This window comes from Mobula birostris, chromosome 17 (assembly GCF_030028105.1).
Source record: "Mobula birostris isolate sMobBir1 chromosome 17, sMobBir1.hap1, whole genome shotgun sequence".
NCBI classification, from domain to species: Eukaryota; Metazoa; Chordata; class Chondrichthyes; order Myliobatiformes; family Myliobatidae; genus Mobula; species Mobula birostris.
This window is the reverse complement of record NC_092386.1, coordinates 37,183,400-37,208,698: the sequence shown is the minus strand read 5'-3', so window position 1 is coordinate 37,208,698 and position 25,299 is coordinate 37,183,400. Positions and strand designations below refer to the sequence as shown.

The window sequence follows — 25,299 nt, the reverse complement described above, 5'->3', positions numbered from 1 at the left end:
ACAATTCATAAAGTTTGTAGAATGTCACATTTAAACCAGTTATACTCCTCGCTCTGGAATAACCCTGAGATACGCATTGGGAAAAGAATGGTGTACTGGAAAGAATGGAAGATTAAAGGTGTAAATACAGTAGATCTCTATGAGAATGGGATTTTTATGTCATATGTGGATTTGCAGAGGAAATACAACTTTGTAGATAAAGGGAATTTTTGGAAGTATTTGCAAATAAGACATTGCGTTAGTAGCATATTCAAGAATGATGACCCCACAAAGTAACCCTTTAGCGTCTGGTGCTCCTGATGTGGCCTTTTATATATTGGCAAGACCCAACACAGACTGGGAGACCGCTTTGCTGAACACCTACGCTCTGTCCGTCAGAGAAAGCAGGATCTCCCAGTGGCCACACATTTTAATTCCATATCCCATTCCCGTTCTGACATGTCTATCCATGGCCTCCTCTACTGTAAAGATGAAGCCACACTCAGGTTGGAGGAACAACACCTTATATTCTGTCTGGATAGCCTCCAACCTGATGGCATGAACATCGACCTCTAACTTCCGCTAATGCCCCACCTGCCCCTCGTACCCCATCCATTATTTATTTTTATACACACATTCTTTCTCTCTCTCTCCTTTTTCTCCCTCTGACTATACCCCTTGCCCATCCTCTGAGTTCGCCCCCACTTGTCTTTCTTCCCGGACCTCCTGTCCCATGATCCTCTTGTATCCCCTTTGCCAATCACCTGTCCGGCTCTTGGCACCATCCCTCCCCCTCCTGTCTTCTCCTATCATTTTGGATCTCCCCCTCCCCCTCCCACTTTCAAATCTCTTACTCACTCTTCCTTCAGTTAGTCCTGACGAAGGGCCTTGGCCTGAAACGTCGACTGTACCACTTCCTAGAGATGCTGCCTGGCCTGCTGCGTTCACCAGCAACTTTGATGTGTGTTGCTTGAATTTCCAGCATCTGCAGAATTCCTGTTGTTAACCCGTTAACTGAATACTTTACATTAGCACAGTAAGTTCATAAAGCATCAGTATTTTATAAAATGTCAAGCACTCTGTGGGTGAATCGTGTAACAATCTCAAAGCAGTATTTCAGAGGGATCTTGGAAGCGATATTGAAGATAATGAGTGGTCAAATAGTTTATCAAATGTGGGTAGACATATTAGGGAAGCGAGGGGGAAATTTATTCAATACAAGATAGTACACAGATATTACTGGACACCAACTAAACTCTACAAAATGGGGATTGTTGATAATAATTTATGCAGGAAATGTAAAAATGAGGTGGGCACATATTTTCACATGATTTAGGAGTGTTCCATGGTTCGTCCATTTTGGTGTGAAGTTCTTGATTTGTTGGGGAGTTGGTCAGGTTCCACACTGCCCTTGTGCCTGTGGCTTTGTCTCCTGGGTGACAGGACAATGATCCCTAATGTAAACAATGACAAGTTCACTATTTTAAAAGTGGGTCTCATCACAGCTGCAAGAATTATATTGCAAAACTGGAAAAATACCAGATGTCCCACTGTGAAGGAATGGACTGAGGAAATGATTAAGATTTCATCATATGAACACATGTTGGGAAGAATTAACAGTGAGGGAAAAGTGCAAGACGCGTGGGATCAATTTTGGTTGTATGTTAATTTAAACTTAAATTCGAACTTCTTTCTGTTTAAGTTTTTCTTGTGTTTCCTGTCATGGGATGGCTGTGTAAATGTACTGTACTCTATCTGCTCTCTGACATGCTGGGCTGCTTTGTAAAATAATAAATAATAATAAAAATTTGAATTACAAAAAAGATTACTCTTGTGCCTTGCTTTTATGCGAGACATTCTACTTGCTTATACACAGCACCCAGTACGGGCTTCATTTTCTTGTGCAGATAAAGTTGCAATTTACTTCCAAGTGTTGGTTTCCTCATCAACCGTTTCCAAAATAAATCTAAGCTGCGTGAATCATTATGTGAAGACCTTGGAGGGAATAAAACAAACGTCACCAAACCGTCAAAGGGATGCAGGGCTTCAGGTGCTTAGAAATATTGCATTTGTTGCCTTTTGAGAAAAATTGATCATCAGCAATTTAATAGGTGTTTAAAATTATTTGATGGTACAAGTAAAGAGAAGCTATTGCAAAGGATATGAACCAGAGAAAACAGATATATTGTAACTGGCCAAATAACCAGAGGGAGGATGAGGAGAATATTTTGTAATAGACTTGGCAAAATGTACCCTATCTGAAATGGTGGTGGAAGCAGTTTCAATAATAACTCTTAAAAAGGGAGTTGTACATATGTACCTAACAAAAAAAAATTGGGGAGCTCCCTCAAAGGTCAGGAATGACAAGATGGGCTGAAAGACAAGCCATTGTGTCATATTTCTGCAACTGAATGTTCCTCAATACAGAAGGCAAAACTTGTAATATTTTCTGAAGATTTATTAGTTTTGCATCTGATTAAAATTATGAGGGCATTTATAAAGTACATATAAAGGGCAAAGAAAATTACAGCAAAACAGCATTGCAGGAGGAAAGATAAATCCAAAATACAGTAAAATATAAAAATAAAATGCTGGAGCTGCACTATATTCTGTCAGCACCGCTTTTAATCTGGTCAGATTTCTTTTCACGTGCAAACTGGCCTGCAGTGTACCTGAACCTTAGTTCAGATTTACAAATACATTTCATTTGTCCCAACTCAAGTCAGTAGCACCCCTCAGCAGCACAGCAGATTACTCCATTGAGGTTGATGTATGCAACACTCCATTCCTCCCCATATTTCTGGAACTAAAGAAATCTCGGCCCCTGTACCACTAAGTTTCCATCTCATTGATTTCAGTAGGCAGGTCTTCGGGCCAATTGGTAGATCATTTAGAGTGTAGTGACTCAATACTGTACCTCTAAATGAGGAGATGGGACAGGAAAAAAGCTAAAGCAAAAAAAAATGAAGCATCAGCGGCTACTGTGCAACATTTTCGAGAAAATGTTTGCAGAAAGATAACCTTTACCAAAGGATTAGATTGTATTCTGGCTCAGTTACAAAGACTGAAATTTTTGACAAGGTCCTTCAAAGACCTCAGACTGCACAAACACTAAATTTGAATTATTCATCTTTAGAATAATGTAAATGCCGAACAGTTCTGCTGCAAAGATCTTATTAAACCCATCAGATGTGATAGTGAAGAAAGATTCAATGTAGGTACAGCGTAGTTGAGAAATTTCACAAACGAATGCATCTCAACAAGTGCATGCTGTGGGGTTTCACACTGTGCTAAATAAGGACGGCGTTCCAAGTGAACTTTGCTGAATCTCTACAACTGAGCCTAGTTCCCACAAAGATGTGCACTAATAATCACTCAAAATGTGTGCCAATAACACTCCGCATTGGTGGACAAAGTTCATTAGCAATAACCTGCTGGGATCATCTCAAGAAAGTTCTCATTCACACTAGCCAAGAAATCTGGTAGCATACTAGTGTCCGAAACAGGCTTGATTAAGTGCTCTGCGAAAGACTTAAAAAAAATAATACACACACACACACATACAAAGTAACTTTAAAATTGTTTTCTTTGAAGGCTATTTGTTGTAAACGAACAAGCCCTGAAGAAAGGTTGTAAGCTTTGATTTGCCTGTTGGCTGCCTCGGTATGAGTAAACAGGACTTCACAGTGAGCTTCATCACTTCTACATCACATTACAGAAAAGTCACCTGGGTTTACTGGACATTCAGAACCACAATCAAACATCATTTTCCATCTCCTTCCATTACTGTAACTTCTATGCATATAAAAGCTTTAGGAAATTGAAAACTATGTTTTAAGAGAATGTTGCCATTTACCACCCACCGGCATAGGAGATAAATTTTCAATTCCTGGAAATTTGTAGAGAATGCCAGATTTTCAACCGCATGACCAACATCCAAACCTCTCACAATTTTAGCCAATTGAGTGATTGTCAAGAGAGTAATATGGGTCAACATGCATTAGTTTCTTGCCAAAGTATAGTTCAGGAAGAAAATCAGCAAAGGGATAAGGGAAGAAAATTAGCAAAGGGAGGAGGAAAGAAAAATAGTCTTTCTGCCATTCCTAAGAAATTGCTCATTTTAACTCAAAGACTTACTTCTGGCAACAGCTGTTATCACTGCACAAATACAACTTCATATTAATTAGGCTCTCATCAACTCTTGCTCATTTTTTGGACTGATATCTATTTTTAATAAATCAGATTGCAACCACTACTAGACTAACCAATACATCACTATTTAAAATTGATATACAGTATTGTGTAGTAAGTTCACTCACACTGTATTTCAAAGGTAACAAAGACCATTCCAAAATGAACAAAGACAACAGATTTTATTCACTTAATGGGCCGTCAGAATAAATATGTATTAATGGCTATTAAAATTGCATAACAAGTATAAAGGAGTAGTGTAGCAAAAGAGGTTTAATGAATAGCCCTTTAGAAGCCCAAACACACATAAAACTGAAGCAACACACATGAGATGCTGTTGGAATTCAGCAGGTCAAGCAGCATCTGCAGACTTTCATTTATAATAAAACTGAATATTCTTGCACTATGCTGTAGATTACTGCAATTCTGTCACTCATGTTCTTTTATTACACCAGTTTATTCATCTAGTTTACTACACAATTAACAGTCCACTAATGTCCCCAGCTCTCCCATCTATGTTTGCTACCCAAAACAGACAGGTCTCAAATGAAGCCCAGGACCCATCTCAGATTGATGAAAGGGAGACATCATATCTGAACTAAAAATTGGAATGCTAGAAACTCTCAGCAGCTCAGAAATAGAGTTAATGGTTTAGCTCAAAGATCCCATTGCCATTAATTACAAAGAGTCCATGTTCAGATCTAGGGCTGCACAACCCTGCAGCAACCAAGATGCAGTGCAGCGCCAAATTCAGCACGCCCAGACCAGGCATAATGTGGAACTCTCTTTCATTCAAATGCCTGTGCGTGCACCAATATACTCTCCTAGTCAAATGCCTGAAGCTAAAATCTCAAGTTCTCTTGATTCTTTTCTCAATAATTTGCTTCCTGATGGCAAGTAAAGGTAGTATTATTGGTAGAAACGGGAACATCAATTCTCCATTTAACAATTGGAGGAAGTGGTGAGAAGGGAAGTTTTCACTTACAATTTTCCTGTCATAAGATTCTCCACTGCTGTAGGTTGTTGCGAGTGTTGATGAGCATTCCTCCAGGTACCAAGGCTTCTTTCCACTTTCAGCTGTGCTACTGATAGAAATAGTGTAGATACTGTTGGTATAACCATCGCAGGAACAGTGATCTCGGCTTCGGCCACCATTTCCAGAAGCCCACACGTAAATGGAACCCAACCCTCTACGTCCCTGAGAAAAGAAAAATATTGTAGCAAGATGCTCTTTTAATCAGTTGTATTGAAAAAGTTGTGCCTTCTATTCATAGACCTTACAATGCCAGAAACTAAGCAAATTTGGATTTGAAATAAATTAAGTAATAATCACGTTGATTGGATAGACAGCCTTTTAGGCAATAGCGTAGAACAGAAGAATAACTTATTTTTTTCCCAAATCAACTCTGTCAAATGTCTTCACCATTTTTCTGGAGCAAACACATCTTCCTTCACCACAATAAGGAACCTTTGAAATTTCTGGGCCTGCACTTGGAGTTCAGAAGGATTGTAACAGGTAGATTCTCATCTAATCCTACTGAATATTAAAAAGGCTGGATAGAGTAGACGTGCAGAGGTTTCTATTTGCAGGTGTGTCTTGGATCCAAGGGCAGTCTAAGAATAATGTGGTTAATTTAAATCTGAATTGGAGGAAACTTGTTCAGGCAGCAAGTGGCGAATCTGAGGAATTCATTGCCTCAGAGGGGCAAGGAGGCTGAATCACTTGGTGTATTTAAGGCAGAAATTGATAGGCTTTTATTGGCAAGGGGTATGGGGGAAGGTGGGAGAGTGGTAGACTCAATGAGCTGAATGGCCCAATTCTGCTCTCATGGCTTAGTCTTATGATCCAAAATTTAGCCACCATTTTCTTATCTAAAATAATGCAGTTCAATAGCAATACAATTAAAAATATCTTATTTCCAGAATTTTAGAATTCTGTAATGCTGAAATGAAGCCAAAGTAGGTAGCACAATGGAGTGAACTGGCGAATTTCAAACTGGCATAGTGCCTGCATCTGGAAAACAAGCAGTACTTGATGATCATTCCACAGAGATGGAGAAAAGATATAAAGAAATAGGTGAGTACCAAAGATAGATTGCTAGAGGATACCACAAAAATCTACAAATAGGAAGGTAAAACCAAACAGATAAGATGGAAGTGCGCGTGGATGCAGTGGATTCTATGGGGCCAAAAGGTGTTATTGTGCAATCTAATAGTGAGCGATTGTCTTAGTTGCTTTTCTTGAGCGCAAGACCCTGTTGGACATTGTTAATATGGAATGCTGCAAGTCTGATTCACTGGTTTATTGGCAGACAGTGAGGGCAAAGCCTCAAGTCATGGCATTGCCCGTTTACAGCTGCCCAGGACATCCAGAGGCAGAGTCGGGCCACTTCACTCGAGTGCCAGAGGCGGTGTGGCGCAGCATACACACAGGAGTTGGTGCTGCCCCTCCAGTGTTTGCTCGGCAGAAGACAAGCCATATCATGTTAGACTGCTGCAACATTTCTGGATTCGAGGACTTTTTGTGTGATTATTTTACTACCACCTTATAGGTTCTTTATGTGCCTTGTACTGTTGACACCCCGGCCCTGGAGTTTGGCTATATTCATAATTGAATATGGTTTAATCATAATTGAACTTGAAATGCTTGCAAGGGTTGCTCTGGTTACACATGCATTGACAAACAGGAGGCAGCCATACTCTTGGATGAGTATGGTGTTTGCAGCTATACCAAATGTTCCAGAAACTGCAATGGCACCATGATAGAGCAGCAGTGAGTGTGACACTATTGCAGCTCAGGATGGAGCTCAAGTCCACATTCTATGGGGAGGAGTCTGTACATCCTCCCAGTGGAATGAGGGGGTTTTCTCTGGGTTCTTGGGTTTCCTCCCACAGTTCAAAGATGTACCAGTTATTAGGTTAATTGGTCATTGTAAATTGTCTCATGATTACACTTGGTTAAAACGGAGTTTGCTGGCTGATTCAGCCTACTCCGCACTGTATCTGAATAAAATAAACGTCAATGGTGGGAAGGTGTAATTTTACATTCTTAAAGTCACACATCTCAAAAATAATTTTGATGTGATTTTTGTTTCAGTACTATAGTATGAAGGTGCAAAAAACCGAGGAGATTCAGACATGAACTTCCAGAACAAGTTGGCACAAATTTTGTAGAGGATGGTGACGTACAACTAGAAAGAGGTTGCAGCGATTGTGATTCAGTAAAGGCTGACTGACTAGACAGGTGAGGGTGGTGGATGTGAAGGAGGGGAGATAACTGCCTAGGAAAATAAACCAAGACTCAGCCAACGTGGAAGACAGAAAGGAAAAACAGGGCTGATATTGTATGTCTGAAGTAGAAAGTAGATTTAAAGGATGACACGAGTTTAAGAGGGCACTTCCAGAAATAGGTGGAAGTCAGCCTGGCCTTGGAGGAAAAGGAATCCATACATTTCAGGCTCTTTCTTAAAGACTGAGATTAAGGTGTTTGTAGTGTAATGAAGACTTGTATTTTCTTGACATTTAGTGACGATCCTGGAATATCATTAGTTTTGGCTGATGAGAGCAGGGCTTAATAAAGCTTTGTGCAGACTTTAAATATCAGCACTTGCATTCTCACTATAAGTGCTCCCTGATTTGTCAAATCCTTCCAGCATTTCCTGTGTCTGTGAAAGATAAACATCACATTGCACTCTGAATAAACTTCACTGCATGACAGTGAGAAAGAGCAAGTCAGAAACTCAATGAGATTCCATCACCAGTTACTATTTGTACAGGGTACAGAGTTAGAAAACTGAAAAAAGCTGAAGGAAAATAGCATTTGGTAAAATGTTTATCATCATTTACTATAACTTTTGTCACTGTATACATCTGAAGGGTGAGCAAGCGTTAAGGAATTTGCAGTATTTGAGGTAGTCATATCCCCCCCTCCCACAACATCCAAACACAATCAGTATTAGAAGTGTTGAATCCATTGGCAGAACAGATAATCCAGCCGAGTAGGAATGGCAGATGCAGTGCGACCTGGGTACGATAAGAAGAGAAGACTTATGTACCGAATATATTGGCCTCAAGTAAACTTACCTTTGCCATAGCTCAAACAAAACCCACTGCTGAGGAGATGCACGTGAAGCAGTGCATTCCTGACTCTGTGCACTATGGGCGGAATTTCAGAATTTGCCGGAAGTCAGATGCAGAGCTTCTGCACTGTCTCTGGAGCAGAGTTCAGGGATGGTTCCACATCACCCATATCTAGCCCCTCAAATACACAACAGATATTGCCAACACATATCTTGCACAGCCCCATTTAACTAATACCCTAAACCTGGATAAAAGCCAAGGATTTATTTTATTCTGATTAATATTCACATTTTAAACTTAATGTCAAAGTGCAAAAATATGCAATTATTTGGTCTTTAAGTATTTTAAACATCACTGGTTATCAGTTCTTAGGAATAACTGACACCTCATCCAGCCAAAGGCATTTTCATCAGTGTTCTGCCACTGAAGTCCCTATTGCCACTTGATGACTACAGCCAGGACCACAAAGGATTTTGCTTTAATTAGACCAGCAGATACGCAAAAGGTTAGTGTGACTATGGGGATTTGTAATCAAATTCAAGTCAGGTTGAGCATTATTTGGACCAATATAAATGCAGCTTCACTAAATATTCCCCATTTTCGGGACAATTTAAAGTAAATTATTCCCAAGTAGAAAATCTTCAGACATCACAAATAATCAGAAATGGTCAAAGAATATAGAGAATTTTGAATCTGGCCTATATTTAGTGTTGAAGTTACACGGGCAAAGCATGGATAATGGAAGCGACAGCTAGGCCTGTGGGTGGCTGAGTTACTGGTTCTGCTTTAACAGAGAAGCAACTTGGTGTTGTTAGCGAAATATATTGTCCATCGTACATCTTATTTCTGATAGAAAAGTGTTTATGGCCATCACAGAGTCAAGGTGCACTGTCCTGACACTGCCAGCCTTCATCCTAGAGAGCACCAAAACACATACCGTCAAAATCTATAACAAAATGACAATCAATACATTCAACCAAGCTGATGCAAAATGAAGCCCCTTCACACCAAATTAGTGCAGACATTCCTTCCAGGCCATCACTGCATCAACCACACCACCACCAGCACCCCCATGTTCAACCTATACTTCTACTAGCTGATAAGCTTAAAATACATTTGCTATTAATCTGTAATATTAGTGCATGAACATGCATTATTTGCTGCTAAAGACTTTATATTGAAGCTGAAAATTTTATGAAAGATAAAAATTAAATTCATTTCTGTGATAAAATACAGTATCTACAAGGTGACCGAAAAATTAAATCATTACAAACAGATTAATGACCGACAAATCAGACAGGACAAAAGTAAGCATCTCCACTTCATGAAAATAACAATTGTATATGGATTGCTACTGCAGTCAATATGACAGCAGGACTTGGCTAATATAGTCGATCAAAACAACTGCCTCACTTCAACTGGAGTTCTGAACATCAACGACAGAGGGATTTTATTCTACCCTCTCATTGTAATTGAAGTTCAAGGGCAAGAGGTGAAAGGGCACAGTGCTAAGCTGTTTTCTCTAACTGCATCAGCAAAAGGAATTAACCCACAAATATGAAAGGCCTATTCTTGTAGGAAGAGAGAAAGATTAGTTACTGCGTGAAAAGCAGACCCCACTTCCAAAAGAAAACGAACATGTGGTTGCTTGAAACAATATTGTGGTGCTCCAAGAGGGCGTGATCAGCAGCTTGCCCCAGCTTTCGTAACGACCAGCACAGTTTATTGCTCGTGTTAAAATGCTTCTGTGGAATTATGGTGGGATGTTCAAGTTCATTTTTTGTAGTATTTTAGCTTGGGTTATAGTTATTTGCATGTGCGTTTGTGTGGGTCACCCTGACTGTAACCGGGGTGTGTAATAATCACCTCCTCCGTCTATATGTGACTGAGTGGGTACACTCCCCAGGCCATAGCACCCGGTCTGTTTTTGTGCACGTCGCAATACAAACAGCTGTTGAATTAACCGAGCTTTTCTCTCCTGTTATCATGGACCAAGTATGTGCCACAGTATGCAATGTTCAAGTGGACTGCATCTTATAGTACAATTCATTGAGTACAAGATGTAGTTCTTTGGCCCATCAGATCCAAGCTGTCACCCTAGAGCCGGGATTTCCAACCTTTACAACATGGACCAATACCCTTCAGCAAGCGGTCTGTGGACCCCAGGTTAGGAACCCCTGCCCTAGAGCAATTCCTCATCATTTCTCAGTGTGCCTCTCTCCCTCAACTTTGACTTGATTGTTTTAGTTATATTTTAGGAATCAAGTAATCTATCAGCACCTCTTCATGACTTGAGGAACCCACAGTTACAGAGAAAATATGCAAAGTATGCAAAGCCCTAAGCCAACTCATTTTGTATGAGCTTTAAAGTTACAACACTTCCTGTTGAATCACTTCACCCTGTTACATGTCTGGAAATTAAAAGTGCAATACTTGCATAAACTCCATGGAAGAATTTTAATGGAAAACCAATTGCACAGTATTTGATTTAGCCTTTAAAGTTTGCTACCTCCCTTCAAGGCTCAACGTGCATTCATGTTTTTGAGGTCTCTGAAGTTGAATCAACCTGGAGGCCTTGACCCAGTTTACATCAGTTGCCTTCTTGACCCACTGCAGGTCTTCTTGCAAAGATTGCTATCAAAGTTCAAAGTACACTATTGAAGTATGTATATATTACACAACCTTGTGATTCTTCTGCTTAACAGGCAGCCACAAAACAAACTTGAGAGATTCCCATTTCAAAAAAAAGACCAACACCCAATGCAGAGCCCTCCTGGATTGAGAGCCAGTGATAATGGGGAAAAAACTGAACTATATTCGCAAATCAGGATGGTGAGAAATTTGAAGGAGAAACTGAGTCAGTGATGGTTCTACTCATGGACTTCTGCACTGTCTTTCTTGGTGGTTGAGATTGTAGGTTTGAGAGTTGCTTTTGGAGTAGCCAAGCTGAGTATTGTAGTGCACTATTTAGATTAGTCACATTGCAGACATGGTGGTGGATGAAATTAAATTTTAGCGTGGTTGATGTGGTACTAACCAAATTAACTCCTTTGCTCTGGATAATGTCGAGCTTTTTCAATGTTGCTAGAGCTGTACTCATCCATGCAAATGGAGAGAAACTGACATGATGGAAAGTGTGAGAATGTGTCATTCACTACAGGAGACCCAGCTTCTGATCTGCTCTTGCGGCAATGGTATTATGTAGATAATCTGGTTGACCGTCTGGTCAATGATGACCCAGAACTTTGATGGTGGGGGATTTAGTGATGGTAATGCCATTCAAAGTCAAAGGAGGAAGTGACCATTGCCTGGTACTTCTGTAGCATATGCACTACTTGCAATTTATGAAACTCTGAATATTGTCTAGATTTAACTGCAAGCAGGTACTGGCTGCTTCTTTTGCAAAGGAGCTACAAAGAGAATTGAATATGGTGTAATCAAATAACATCTGACTTGATGGAAGATAGGTCATCGATGAAGCAGCTGAAATTGCTTGCGCCTAGGATGCTGCTTTGAGAAACCTTTGCACTGATGCCATAGAGCTGACAACCAAGAACCACAAGCCTCTTCCTTTGTGCAAAGTATAATTCCAACCACTGGAATATTTTCCTGCTGATGCCCATTCACTGCTGTTTTCACCAAGGTTTGTTGATGCCATACTCAGTTCAAATACTGCCTTGCTGTCCAGCTCATTTCTGGTATCCAACTATTCAGTCCATGCTTGGATCAATATCGCCATAAGATCTGGAGTCAAGTGGTCCTGGTGGAACTCAAGCTGGGCACCGGTAAGCAGACTATTGGCGAGGAAGACACAAGACACCCCAGATTCTGGAACCTGGAGCACTATCAATCTGCTGCAGGAACTCTGCAAGTTGAGCAGTGTCTGTTGGGGGGGGGGGGGGCGGGGGGCAGGAATCATGGATGCTTCAGGTCAAGACCCTGCATCAGGGTTGATAGTGGAAAGGGAGGATGGCTAGGATTGATTTACCACTTTGCATTCTTTTATCCTCTTCCCATTTTGCCTTTTACTTCCCTCTGTTTCCAACTATTGCCCAACTGTCCCTTCCAATTCAACCTCTGACCACCCCCGCCCCCCCCCCCAAAATCTGGCTGTATCTGCTTGTTATCCCTCACTCCTACAACTATTAGCCCATGTCACCCCTCTCCCTCATACTGGCATTCTCAGTCCTGAGGTTTGGCTAGACATACTGCTGAGTTTGCATTGAAGCTTTGCGTGCTACAACTAGGATCTTGTATGGTTCTGCAGTTTTTGTTGTATCTTGTGCCCTTGGCCATTTCATGACACCACCTGCAGTAAATTGAAATGACTAAAAGCTGACATTGTTATTGGGAGAGTCTCAGGAGAAAGGAGAGACTGATCATCCACTCTTTGGACGAATACAATACAAATTGCTTCAGGCTTGTACTTAACACCCATATACAAGGTTCATTCATCACCATTGAGCATGGGAACATTCTTAAACCACCTGAAAGCAGCTTAAATATCCTATACAATTTGAGACTGGACCACAAAATTTGTTTGATCAATTTATTGTGAGATCACTACCTGTTACTTTCAGATTGTAAATCAGCAAAATTCCAGTTACAATTTGCACCCTGTCCATTATGCTTCCTTCACAAAATAATTGGAAAAATATTATTGACCCATCATTGCATTCAAGTATTTCACTTAAAGGAATCAATAAAAATGCACAACTTCAGTATAAATAGATCAACTTTACAACATTTCAGAAATGTGCTGCATTGAATCCTGGTATATTTGACAGCTTGCTTCGAGTTTCTGTAATCTTACAAATTTCACTGCCGACATAAATATTTTAAAAAAATAAGGAGAGGACTATCACGTTCTTTGGATTTCTTTTCCCCCCTCGAGCCAACCATTACATAACCTTGATGCTCTCACTTCATGGCCAATGTTGAAGCAAGCTCTTTGCCTGCCTGAATAGCTAACAATATCAAGCTGGCCAATACCTTCACTGTACCAACTGGCATGGAGCCAGGACTTACTGCAACTTAAGCATAATGGCAATCATATGTATGCAAATACTACGCGGTTGCTGACATTAACTCTGGCAACTGCACAACAAAAATGGCAACAGATCATTAAAATTGAAGCTTCACCTTTGAATTTTACATATGCTTCAGTACAACTGAGAACGCAAACCCTTCTCGCCCCCGCCCCCCACTTTCCCCATGATTGAGCCAAGAACTCTCATACTCAAGTCAGCAGTTTGTAGTTCAGTCCCACTCCAAAGGGCTAAGCACAAGTAAAAACATATGCTGCTGGCATTCCACTACAGTGACAAAGTAGTCTGGTAGCTTCTATCTGGAAGCTCATCTGCCCTTTCAGGTTAAATTTTGGGGGGGGGGGGGAGAGAGAAATGGCACTTTATCATAGAGTCAAGGAGCTTTACTAGCTAATATTTATTTTTTACTCAATGTTATGAAGACCAGATGACCTGTTTTCACTTTTGGAGCATACCAGATGTTTGCAAATTAGATGCCGTATTTTTCACAAAATAGCCGTGGGTATTACACAGGCCAGACCGATTATACCTCAACAAAACTGGAATCAACAACCATGCAGGAGGTTTGAGAGAGCTGTGGAGCAGCAGAGGAATGAAAAGAGGCTCAGAATGGGGATGGGATAGGATGGCAGCACTAAAGAGGAGAGGAGGAAGGTGCCAAAAGGACTGGGAGAGATCATCAGTGCCAGAACAAAAACTAACCTGGTTCTACAAAATGCCTGAGAGTGTACAAGGAAGATGACTGATTGTTTACAGAATGCAAACTCAAAAGGCAAGTTCAGCAAGGTTATTGGGCTGCAGAAGCATTTAACCATATGGAATGTTAAGGCTGAAACAGGAATCTCACTTTAAATCCAGGAAAGGGATCTGAACATTTCTGAATACATAAAAAGGGAAGGAGGGGCAACGGTACGGTTGATGTGGGAAAGTATTGCAGTGTTGGAGAGCTCTACAATGATCAAAAGACAAACTAGATGCAATGATGTAACTGATCTACGGGTCAATATTCCTTGTGTAGGATATGGAGGAGCAAATTTGCAGACTAATTGCAGACTTATGCAAAAGCCAGAGGACTGATAAAGGGGGATATCAACTATCCTAATATAGAACATAGAAATTTACAGCATATTACAGGCCCTTCAGCCCACAAAGTTGTGCCAATCATGTAACCTACTCTTGAAACTGCCCAGAATTTCTTAAGTGCATCGCCCTCTATTTTGCTAAGCTCCATGTACCCATCTAAGAGGCTCTTAAAAGACCCCATTGTATCCACTTCCACCACTGCTGCTGGCAGTGCATTCCATACACCCATCACTGTGTGGAAAAACTTACCCCTGACAGTCCCTCGGTACCTATTTCCAAGCACCTTAAAACTATGCCCCCTCATGTTAGCTATTTCAGCCCTGGGAAACAGCCTCTGACTATCCACATGATCAATGCCCCTCATTCATCTTATACACTTCTATCAGGTCACCTCTTATCCTCCATTGCTCCAAGATGATGCCAAGTACACTCAACCTATTCTCATAAGATATTCCCTCCAATTCAGGCAACGTCCTTGTAAATCTCCGCTGCACTCTCTCTATAGTATCCACATCCTTCCTGTAGTGAGGTGACCAGAACTGAACACAGTACTCCAAGTGGGGCCTGACCAAGGTCTTATTTAGCTGTAACATCTCACAGCTCTTGAAATCAATCCTGTGGTTGACGAATGCTAACAAACCATACGCCTTCTTAACAACACTGTCGAGCTACGCAGCAGCTTTGAGTGTCCTATCGACACAGACCCCAAGATCTCTCAGATCCTCCACACTGCCAAGAGCCTTACCATTTATATTATGTTCTGTCTTCAAATTGGACCTACAAAAATGAACCACTTCACACTTATCCAGGTTGAAGTCCATCTGCCACTTCTCAGCCCAGTTCTGCATCCTATCGATGTCCTGCTGTAACCTCTGACAACCCTCCAGACTAGCCCCAACATCCCCAACCATTGTGTCATCAGCAGATTTACTAACCCACCCTGCTACTTCTTCATCCAGGTCATTTATATATTAAAGAAAAAAATCACAAAGAGGAGGAGCCCCCAAACAGATCCCTGCAGAACTCCACTGGTCACTAACCTCCATGCAGAATATGAACCACCTACAACTACACTTTGTCTTCTGTTGACAAGCCAAATCTGGATGCACAAAGCAAGGTCTCCTTGGACCCCATGCCACCTTACTTCCTGAAGGAGCCTTTTAGAGGGAACCTTATCAAATGCCTTACTTAAATCGATATACAGTACATCCACTGCTCTTCCTTCATCAATGTGCTTTGTTACATCCTCAGAGAGTTTAATCAGGCTTGTAAAGCACAACTTGCCCTTGACAAAGCCATGCTGACTATCCCTAACATAGACCAGGATAGCAATGACAAAGGGGCAAAGAGTATTTCCAAAGCAAGTCAAGGAGAACCTCCTCAATTTTTGTCAAATGAGTCAGGTTAAGTGAAGTATCAATGGGGAATACATCTAGTTACACAATTAAAACATCAAAGTTTATAAATGATACCTACCAAATGGGAAATAGAACACACCAAGACACAAAATATTTGAATAAGCACCATTTTCAATGACCAAAACAGACTCAGTGGAGATTAAACGCAAACAACAGGAATTCTGCAGATGCTGGAAATTCAAGCAACACACATCAAAGTTGCTGGTGAACGCAGCAGGCCAGGCAGCATCTGTAGGAAGAGGTGCAGTCGACGTTTCAGGCCGAGACCCTTCGTCAGGACTAACTGAAGGAAGAGTGAGGAAGGGATCCCTTACTCACTCTTCCTTCAGTTAGTCCTTCCGAAGGGTCTCGGCCTGAAACGTCGACTGCACCTCTTCCTACAGATGCTGCCTGGCCTGCTGCGTTCACCAGCAACTTTGATGTGTGTTGCTTCAGTGGAGATTAGTTGGAATTAAAGCTTGACAGGCAAAAACTTGTTAGAAAAATATGATCAGTAATAGACCATTCCATCATTGCAGCCTTCAATGTGATCACGTGGCATTATCTTCCCACTCTTTCCCCACAAGCTTTGAAGTGACCATAAGACATAGGAGCAGAATTAGGCCAGTTGGCCCACTGAGTCTGCTCTCAGTGAGATCTTGGTTGATCCTTTTTTTCTCCTCCTCAGCCAAATTCCTGTAACCCTTGATACAGTGGCCAATCAAGAACCGACCAATCTCCGCCTTACATACACCCAATGACCCAGCCTCCACAGCTACCTGTGGTAACAAATTCAGCATAAGTGAGAGGGTTTTAAGGTGGAGAAGCTCCTACAGTCTAAGTATGTTGCTGTCAAGGGAAAAAACTGCTTGACCAAAAAGTCAGGAATAAGATATAGCAGAATAAAATCCTGTAGTACACTACATTGCAAACATTTGGGTGGTTAACAGATGTTCAAGGGAAAAGTTAAAAAAGCAAATGAAGGACCAACAAAGGATGAGAAAAGAAAAGCAGCAAACAGAAGGAAATCCAAGTATACTCTTTTGGACCCTTGCAACCAAGGGTTGAAAGAGATGAGGTGGTGGCAATCAGATTCCAAATAGGAAATCCATTCATGAAATACAAGAACACTCATCACAAGAACAATGAAGGAATGCTCTACTGTAGTTTTATCAAAGGAAAGTGTATGTAGTTGAGATACTAGATAGTCTATAAATCAATATAAGCTTTTAAAAGCTAACTGCCTTCAATTTGGATAAATCACCGGGTCTAGATACATTGCATCTGAGCTTACTGAGAGAAGCAGTGAAATAATTTGCAGAAGTCCCAGATAGAAATCTTCCAAACATCTTACACATTTTAAAGCCTGAGGACTGGAAGACTGCAGATATTGTGTATGTATTCCTAGATTATCAATTAGAGAAAGCCAGCTTGGATTTATTAGAAACAAATTGTGTATTTTTTGATGAAGTGGAGCTAAGCTTGGCATGGTGCATATGGCTTGGCCAAATAACAGAATAGTGAGCAGTAGTAAAAGGTTGGAACAGTTGATGCCAGTTCATTGGCTATATTTAAGAGGGAGTTAGATATGGCCCTTGTGGCTAAAGGGATCAAGGGGTATGGAGAGAATGCAGGTACAGGGTTCTGAGTTGGATGATCAGCCATGATTGTACTGAAAGGCGGTGCAGGCTCGAAGGGCCGAATGGCCTATTCCTGCACCTATTGTCTATGTTTCTGATTGAGCAAAATGTGTAATGGGATTTTCTTGGAATCAGTACAAGGGCCACTGATTTTCTGAATGTAAGGTATGCACAAGACAAAATGTCCAAATCTGTAGATGTAAATGTTCCATTTGTGCACATACTAGTGTTTATAAAATGTTCTTGTTCTCCATGGCAACATAGTAAGCAGCATAGTAGGATAATAATGGACTTCCTTCTCCAGCTGTTGGCTTTTTCCACTTATCACTTCCCAGCTTTCAACTTCATCCACTCTCCCCCACCTCCAATCCTCTAATGAAGGCTGGCTATTGACCACCAGTTTCTTCCTCCTGTAGGCAATTAACAGTTCTTTGATTTTGGCAATGTTGAGTAATATGTTATTGTTGAACTCCAGCATTAAAAAGGTACATATTGCAAAAGAAATTAATTGGGTTGAGAATGAAAAGCAAAAGTTCAATTGTTCATATACAATTTTAGATATAGATAACTATTTTGCAATTCTGTTAATTCAAAAGTATGTTCTATTAGAGCATTAGGGTGACCTAAGACTCTGAAAAGTGTATACAAATATTGGTCTCGCACTATCAAATCTTAAGTTCCTCATTAGTGATCCATTAAAGACAGCAGCTACTTTGAGAACATTTAGAACTAGACTAATCAATTTTTATTGAACTTTAGATCTCCGAGAACCAATTGTTCTACAGACTTGACCACGCACAGCAAAACCCCAGCCGCATGCCAAGCCCACTAATATTAACTACCAATGATCAAATGCCCAAACTAAGGTACAACATTCTGAGCAGTCACATTCCTTTGAGAAAATAACTTGTCCTCTGCTCTACCCTTATCCTTAAAACTATACTCCTCAGTTTTAATCTTTTGGGTAAAACCAACTAATCGGAATAAGCTTTGTGAACTCTCACAGAAATATTTTTAACGTGTTTACTATGCATTTTAGTTTAAAGTAGGGGCCATATCCCCTTCATCTCTGTACAAGCAATGCTGATCAAACTCAACAAATAGGTCAGGGAGCAACTGTGGGAGGAAAAGAAATGCTGACATTTCAGGTCAAATCCGGGGAGCAGTTTAATCATTCTCTTTTGGCTCAAAATCGTACCATGAGTAGAAATCAAAACAGTGTACAGTTTGCCAAGTGTAATCTTAGCAAATCTCCGAATGTTGTAGGGAGGATTTTATTTGTTTACCCTTTAAAATAATCAGCAAGCATAGAATTAGTAGCTGGCTTTCTTACATCCAAGTTACTTTTTTTAACATCTCCTCTGAACATTAGCATTGAATTGTTCTGAACATCCCCTATGAACATTAGCGTTGAATTTGTTATTAAAGAAAAACATTTTTCTATCCTTCCAAAAGCATAACTTTCTTCTTCTCTGCTCTTTAGTCAGGACCATTTACACTTTAGGGTTTCCAGCATCTGCAGATTTTCTTGTTTGTGATACCATTTACATCTACTCTAGACCCACCTTTCATTATCGGCCAATTTCATTGAATTGATAATACCTTTGATATTCAAACATTCCTGCTCTTCAACCATAGTTTTGCAAATGACCTGCCAACAGCTCCAAGTGGTTCTATTTTACATTCCAGACCCAGTGTCTATACTTGTTTTTAAAAAAAAGTTAAGATTATGGGAGCCAAGAACTGGGAAGAACGTGGTCACAAACAAGAGAAAATCTGCAGACACTGAAAATCCTAGCAATACACACAGAATGCTGGAGGAACTCCGCAGGCTGGGCAGCATCTATGGAGACAGTTGATGTGTCCGGCCGAGACCCTTCATCAGGACTGGAGAAGAAAGCTGAGGAGAACATGGTCACATCTGTGCAGTACTCTCAGGGCTACTGTATTTGATGCAAGTCTGGACACCCCCACCCACCTGCTCCTCCTCCAGTTTAGAAATCACACAAATTGTTTTCAGTTGATATGGGGATCCAAGATGGAGTAATCAAGTGGGTCACAATGCACATGACCCTGAACAATGGGGCAAAAATGTACTCAATGTTACCCTCACCCTGATGACCACCTTCATGTGTAGCTACATCAAGTTGTGTGGAACTTAATTAATGGGCACCAAGTACCACTGTGTGCTAAGGTTCCATCTGCCCTAGTGTTGCAAAGGATGGGCCCTGTTGTCACACAATGTCCCAGTCAGCTAGACAATGTCGCACCATCTACCCTTCCTTTAAAAAGTTCTTTCATACCAGTGGTCAGCACAGTACGCCCTGCAGGCACGGTGGTGTGGTTCATGAGCAGACTGTCCAGAGCATCTGGCAGAATGACTCATCACCAGGCCTCACTAACAGGTACTCAGAGCTTTCCTGGTTGGTGGCAAGTGCCCTCCCAGTCAGATCCTTCCCGCGTGCCCAGTGCATTAATCCCACTGTGTTAACTGTAGTGCGAATGAGATGGTTGCTCACCTCTCTGCAGGCTGTGGGTTTGGAGAAAGATTCAAGGGCCTATGTCACGGTTCATCTCGAGCAGCTGCGTGACAGACGATCATGGGTTTACAGGCTGTTCCCAGGGACGTACACAGAGATGAACATCAAGTGCTGCTGGCAGATCAGCAGCTTTGGTCTGCCAAGTGCAGGTGAGCCAGCACATCGAGATGTCCGTTGAATAAGGCTGTCGACTGGCTGAGGTACGCAGTGAAGCCTGGTGCAGCCACCACAAGGGCTCAGTATAGAAGACCACAGAATATGGTTCTTCTGCTGCTTGGAGAGGGAGGGCTGAGATGAGTGTGGAAGCCCCTAAAACTACTGAAGTAGCATGCCACCCCAAAGGGCTATTGACGTGTAGGAATGTAATAAGACGCAGATATATTGCATTCCACCCCCACCTCCCCACCATGACCACACCGGGTTTCCCTCCAGGAGTTCCAGTTTCCTTTCAGAGATGTAAAGTTGTTGTTGTTACTTTTTACGCCTCGTGGCACACCATGCACCATTTTTGACGTTTCCATAGCACCTGACTTTTTTCACAAGGTTGCCAGGTTGCTAGCTCAATGCTCAACCCAGCATGCAAGGAGATGGCTGGATTTGAACTCGGGACCTGTTGCCTCAAAGTCCGGCGCTGACGCCATTACATCATCTGGCTTGAGGTTGGCTGGGTTAATTAGTCATTGTAAATTGTCCTGTGATTAGGCTAGGGTTAAATAGGTGGGTTGCTGGGATGGCGTGGCTCGTTGGGTTGGAAGGGCCAGTTCTGCTCTGTATCTCTAAATAAAATTTTTTTTTAAATGCTGGAGGAACTCAGCAGGACAGGCAGCATCTATGAAGGAGAATAAAGTCAGGCAGAGGCCTTTCATCAGGACTGGAAAAGAAGGGAGAAGCCACCCAGATAAGGTGGAGAGGGTAGAGAAAGGAGTACAAGCTGAAAGGTAACAAGCGAAACCAGGTAAGGGGGATGGAGGGTGGATGGCAGCAAGCAGGAATGCAGTAAGGAGAGACATGGATACCATAAGTGCTCACTGGCCCACTGAGTTCCTCCAGCAAATTGAACCGCAGCTTCTATTTCCTCTGCAATATTCTATTAAAAATCTCACCTGCATTAAATATTATGCTCAGTCTTGTAACTTACAAACTTCTGAAAACTTTCCTATGTACTGTAACTTTAATAAAATCTTCAGTAAAATTTGTGTTGAAAGCTTTTTGATTATTCAGATCCCAAATATGTTACGATATGTCAGCAGTTTAAATTATGTTATGATAGTGACGCACAAGGGGAGCCTATGGGCTGATATTTATGCCTTAACTGGAACTAGGATATAGACAGTAGAGAGCATTCAGGAAAGGCAGACCACAAGACTTTATCTGTAGTTCAGACTAAGCAGAACTACAGATAAAGTCATGCTCTTTAAAGATTATTCAACAGTTTAGTCTGTTTCAACAAATATTTTTATACTTGTTTTACACCCGATCTCTGTTTACATTTCATGTAACAATTACAATAACTTGTACTACCATTCTTCCAGCATCTGCTTTACTAGTCTACATGATTTGGTGATCTCACTCCTCAATAATATAAAAATTAAATCATTTTGCTAGTTTGGGGCACTCAAAAACATGTTTGTGCTTTCCAAAGTTCAAAGGACACTCAACTTGAAAATTCATCCAGGTTTACCTCCTGTATTGTATGGGATTGGGATAGTTGATAAAGTCATTGTAAATTAGGTTCGGGTTAAATCAAGGGTTGCTGGGCAGCACGGCTGGAAGGGCCTATTTCGTGTTGTCTCTCAAAAAACTAAAATAAATTGGCCTTTTAGGAATTTATCTCAGAGCAGTTAATGAATGACAATAAATCCTGGTCTTGCCTATATCAATATAGATTAAATAATTGTTTTTTTTAATTCCCTTTAATTCCTTCACAGTAGATACCACTAACCGTAATCTTCTCAAATTCCTGGAAACATCCCAAATTCCCACAATGCCTCTGAGATTAAACCATTACAGGCTAGGAATAATCCTGCTAAATGCATCACCTTAAGGGCCAATATACTTTCCAGGTGTAAGGCAGCTGAGTGCAAGGAAGCTGGCTGGAGGACCATCATCTACCCTGTGGAGGTAGGATGCTGGGGTTTCGTCAGCTCAACGGCAAGATTACTCCTTGATGTGGAGAGTGAGGCTCAGGAAGGCCATTAGAGAATTAGCCGAAGAGGCTGATAAGGGCGGTTTTTGGCTGTGGCTGAGGAGGAAGGGCAGAAATTGGGGGACCGACAAACCCCATTGGAAACTACAGGGGGTGGCAGGGAGACATCCCTGTCACTGATCCACCACCAGGAGATGCACCAGGGTTAAGGGAGCAAAACATCAATGGGCAGTGGTCCCTGGCTGATGACCCCGCTGTTGACCTAAGGGCACTGTAGGAGGTGCGGCAAGTAGCGATGCCAAGCAGGAAACGTCATCCTGTACATCTCATTGAGCAGCTTATGGAGGGGATTAAGTTGTCAGTAGTAGTTGAACGGTTTACAAAGCTTCATGGTCTAGCCAGAGACCCTCACATTTACCTCAAACAGAGAAGCAAGTAAACTTATAAAATTAAAATGCAGGAAAACTCCAGAGCTACCTGCCATTGCAAGTGGCCTGGCTGTGAGGAATTCATGCATCTACCTTGAAAATTAAGTGGACAAGTCAAATGAATGAGCTGAAAGCTGATGGTAATAATGTATGAGCAGATCAGTAATGAATGATCTCATTAATTAGTGTCCAAAGATCTGGCATCACACTGCACCATTAGGATTTAAAATAAGAAACTTCTATGGTGTTGGAAGCCAAGCTAAGTAGCCAAACAATTCCAGTAGAAGCCCTGCATTCCTACCTGTAAGATGCCATTCTCAAAGGCCCGTATTGCAAGGGATGCTGGTCCATCCACAGTCTTTCCATCATCATCTGGTCCCCAGCTGGCGCTGTAGATATCAATGTGCTGTGGGCTCAGGCTAAGAGATTTCGCTTCCACCATGTCCGTGACATCCCCATCCAGCATGCGGACTCCTGAGGGAATTGCAACAGGTTAAAGATGACCCAGACTCAACTGTAAGCCGTGCCTCATTGCAACTGAAATGAAGCATTTGAGAGAGATGGGGAGGGGGTGTTATGCTGGTGGGAGAGAGGTAGTCCACAGGAAGTAAACATCAAATACAATTGTAATTTTACACTGCAGTATTTTAATCAGATGTACATATAGAGATTATGGATCAACTTATTTGAATAAATCAGCTGCTTCCCACATCCCATTGAAGACTGCCATTTGAGGCCACTCTCTCTGTTCCATCTGCTTTGCTGTGAAGGGAATTTAAACAGTAGCTTTTTGATACTTCAGAACCAGTGAACCTGGATAGCAGAGAGGAGAGATGGTTGATGGGGGTCAATGTTTTGAACAAGAGCATATACACATCATCGAGGATTACAGCACAGTATAGGCTCTTCTACCTTGTTGTGTTGACATTTAAACCTACTCTAACATCAGTCTCACTCTTCCCTCTCATATAGCCTTCCAGTTTTCTATCATTCATGTGCTTAAGAGTACAAGAGTTTCCTCAAGTGTTCATAAAGTATCTGCCTCTACCACCAACCCTGGCAGGGCAGTCCACACTCCCACAACTCTATTTAAAAAAAAACACCTTAGTTCTGACTACCACCTCCCCCCCCCCCCCCCCCCATATTTTCCTCCAAATACCTTAAAATGATGGCCTCTTATATTAGCCATTACTGCCATGGGAAAAAGTTTTTGGCTATCCACTCAATCTATGCCACTTTTCTTGTGTACCTCTATCAAATGACCTCAGCTCCTCCTCTGCTTCGAAGCGAAAACCCCTAGTTCATTCAACCTATCCTCAAGATGTCTACGCCAAGACCATCCAGGTACTTTGCATTCATTGCTGTTTCTTCTAACTTAGAAAAAATGAAAATAATGGAAAAGCTAAAACTTTCAACTTAGTTAAAAAGAGATCAAGATCTGAAGCATGAAATGAGGTGACAATTCTGAGAGGATTTAACAGAGTAAATGTTAATGTTTCCTCTCAAAAGGGAACCTAGAAACAGGACAAGATGAACCACTCAAGGTGACAATTAGTGAGTTTCCTCTTCTGAAGGCTGTGAATCTTTGGAACTCTCCAGCTGTGGAAGAGCAGACAAAAATTCATTCAAGGCTGAGATATATTATTGGACATTGGGGGAATCTCAGGTAATGGGGAACAGAAATAAACATGGAGTTAAGGCCAAGATCTCATTAAATATAGCTTGCTCTTACTTTCATTACTTCTCAGACTTTACCCTCAGTCTGAACATACACATTCAGGTGAATCAAATCTGAAGCTGAATTTTAATAAGATTGGCCAACAAAGCACATCTGCAGATTAGAGATGCCAGAAATCAACTTTCACAAATTATCCCCTGGGGCAGCAGAGTGCAGACATTGTGTAGAAGCCCCTTCCTCTTTTACTCCAGCCCATTGTTCTAAACTGTGGAGCAAATCAATTGATTGCTGTGGAATTATCCCAAGGTGTCATTGCAATGAGTAAATCTTCAATTGAAAATGTCAAATTAGACTGCCACAAAATATTTACCCCAGTCCAGTTTACCTTAGCTACATCTACTAAATCATCAACTCAAATGATTGTTAGCATTGATAATATACCAGCCAATGATATTAAGCAGACTGGCAGCTACTTTGCTGACTTTTTGGATTTGTGGGAAATCAATATCTCTATAAATGAAATTAGAATCTGATGCTAATGAAGTCAATTCAACACCGAAAGGAATAACTTACAACTCACTTTTCTGCTCTCTCAACATGAAAGTTTAAGCAGTCATGCAATGCCAATCATTTTGTTAAAAACGGTATTGGATTATGTTGGCAAAACTTATGCAGATCTTATAAAATGTTAAAAATATCAGCCACATTAATTGGTTATCATTTGAATTGCAGTCTCGTCTTCACTACCAGGCAGTTCACCAACGTCACAGAACAATTGTAAAGAACTGCAATTGCTATTGAAGCTCCCCACAAGAATAAAGATAGACACTCTAAAACAGGGTTTCTCAACTGGGATTCTACGAGTTTGCCAAGGATTCCGCAAGAGATCATGATTAAATAAACAAACATTTTTTGAACTTAGCACAATGTTAGCACTCACAGTGGTGGGCAGTGACCGAGCAGCTCTTTTAGCAATCTTTTCAGAGGTGTCTCAGCCCAGCGTGGCAGTAGGAGCCTGTTTATTTGGTTTAGTGTAGAGGGCAGGATGGTAGGCTGACGAGTGTGAAGTGCGTTTACCGAGTATTGAAT

The 25,299-nt window shown here is 41.3% G+C and overlaps 1 protein-coding gene across 3 annotated transcripts in view; it reads right to left on the bottom strand.

Annotated features, from left to right (window-relative positions):
• pcsk5b (proprotein convertase subtilisin/kexin type 5b) overlaps nucleotides 1-25,299 on the bottom strand; it is a 328,288-nt gene that overhangs the window by 184,133 nt on the left and 118,856 nt on the right. For all 3 annotated transcript variants that reach the window (XM_072281530.1, XM_072281531.1, XM_072281532.1), the window contains exons 7-8: nucleotides 22,834-23,006; nucleotides 5,156-5,368 (exon numbers count right to left, since the gene is read on the bottom strand). In XM_072281530.1, coding sequence (XP_072137631.1) covers nucleotides 5,156-5,368; nucleotides 22,834-23,006 — 386 coding nt within the window. The remainder of the gene's footprint in view (nucleotides 1-5,155; nucleotides 5,369-22,833; nucleotides 23,007-25,299) is intronic.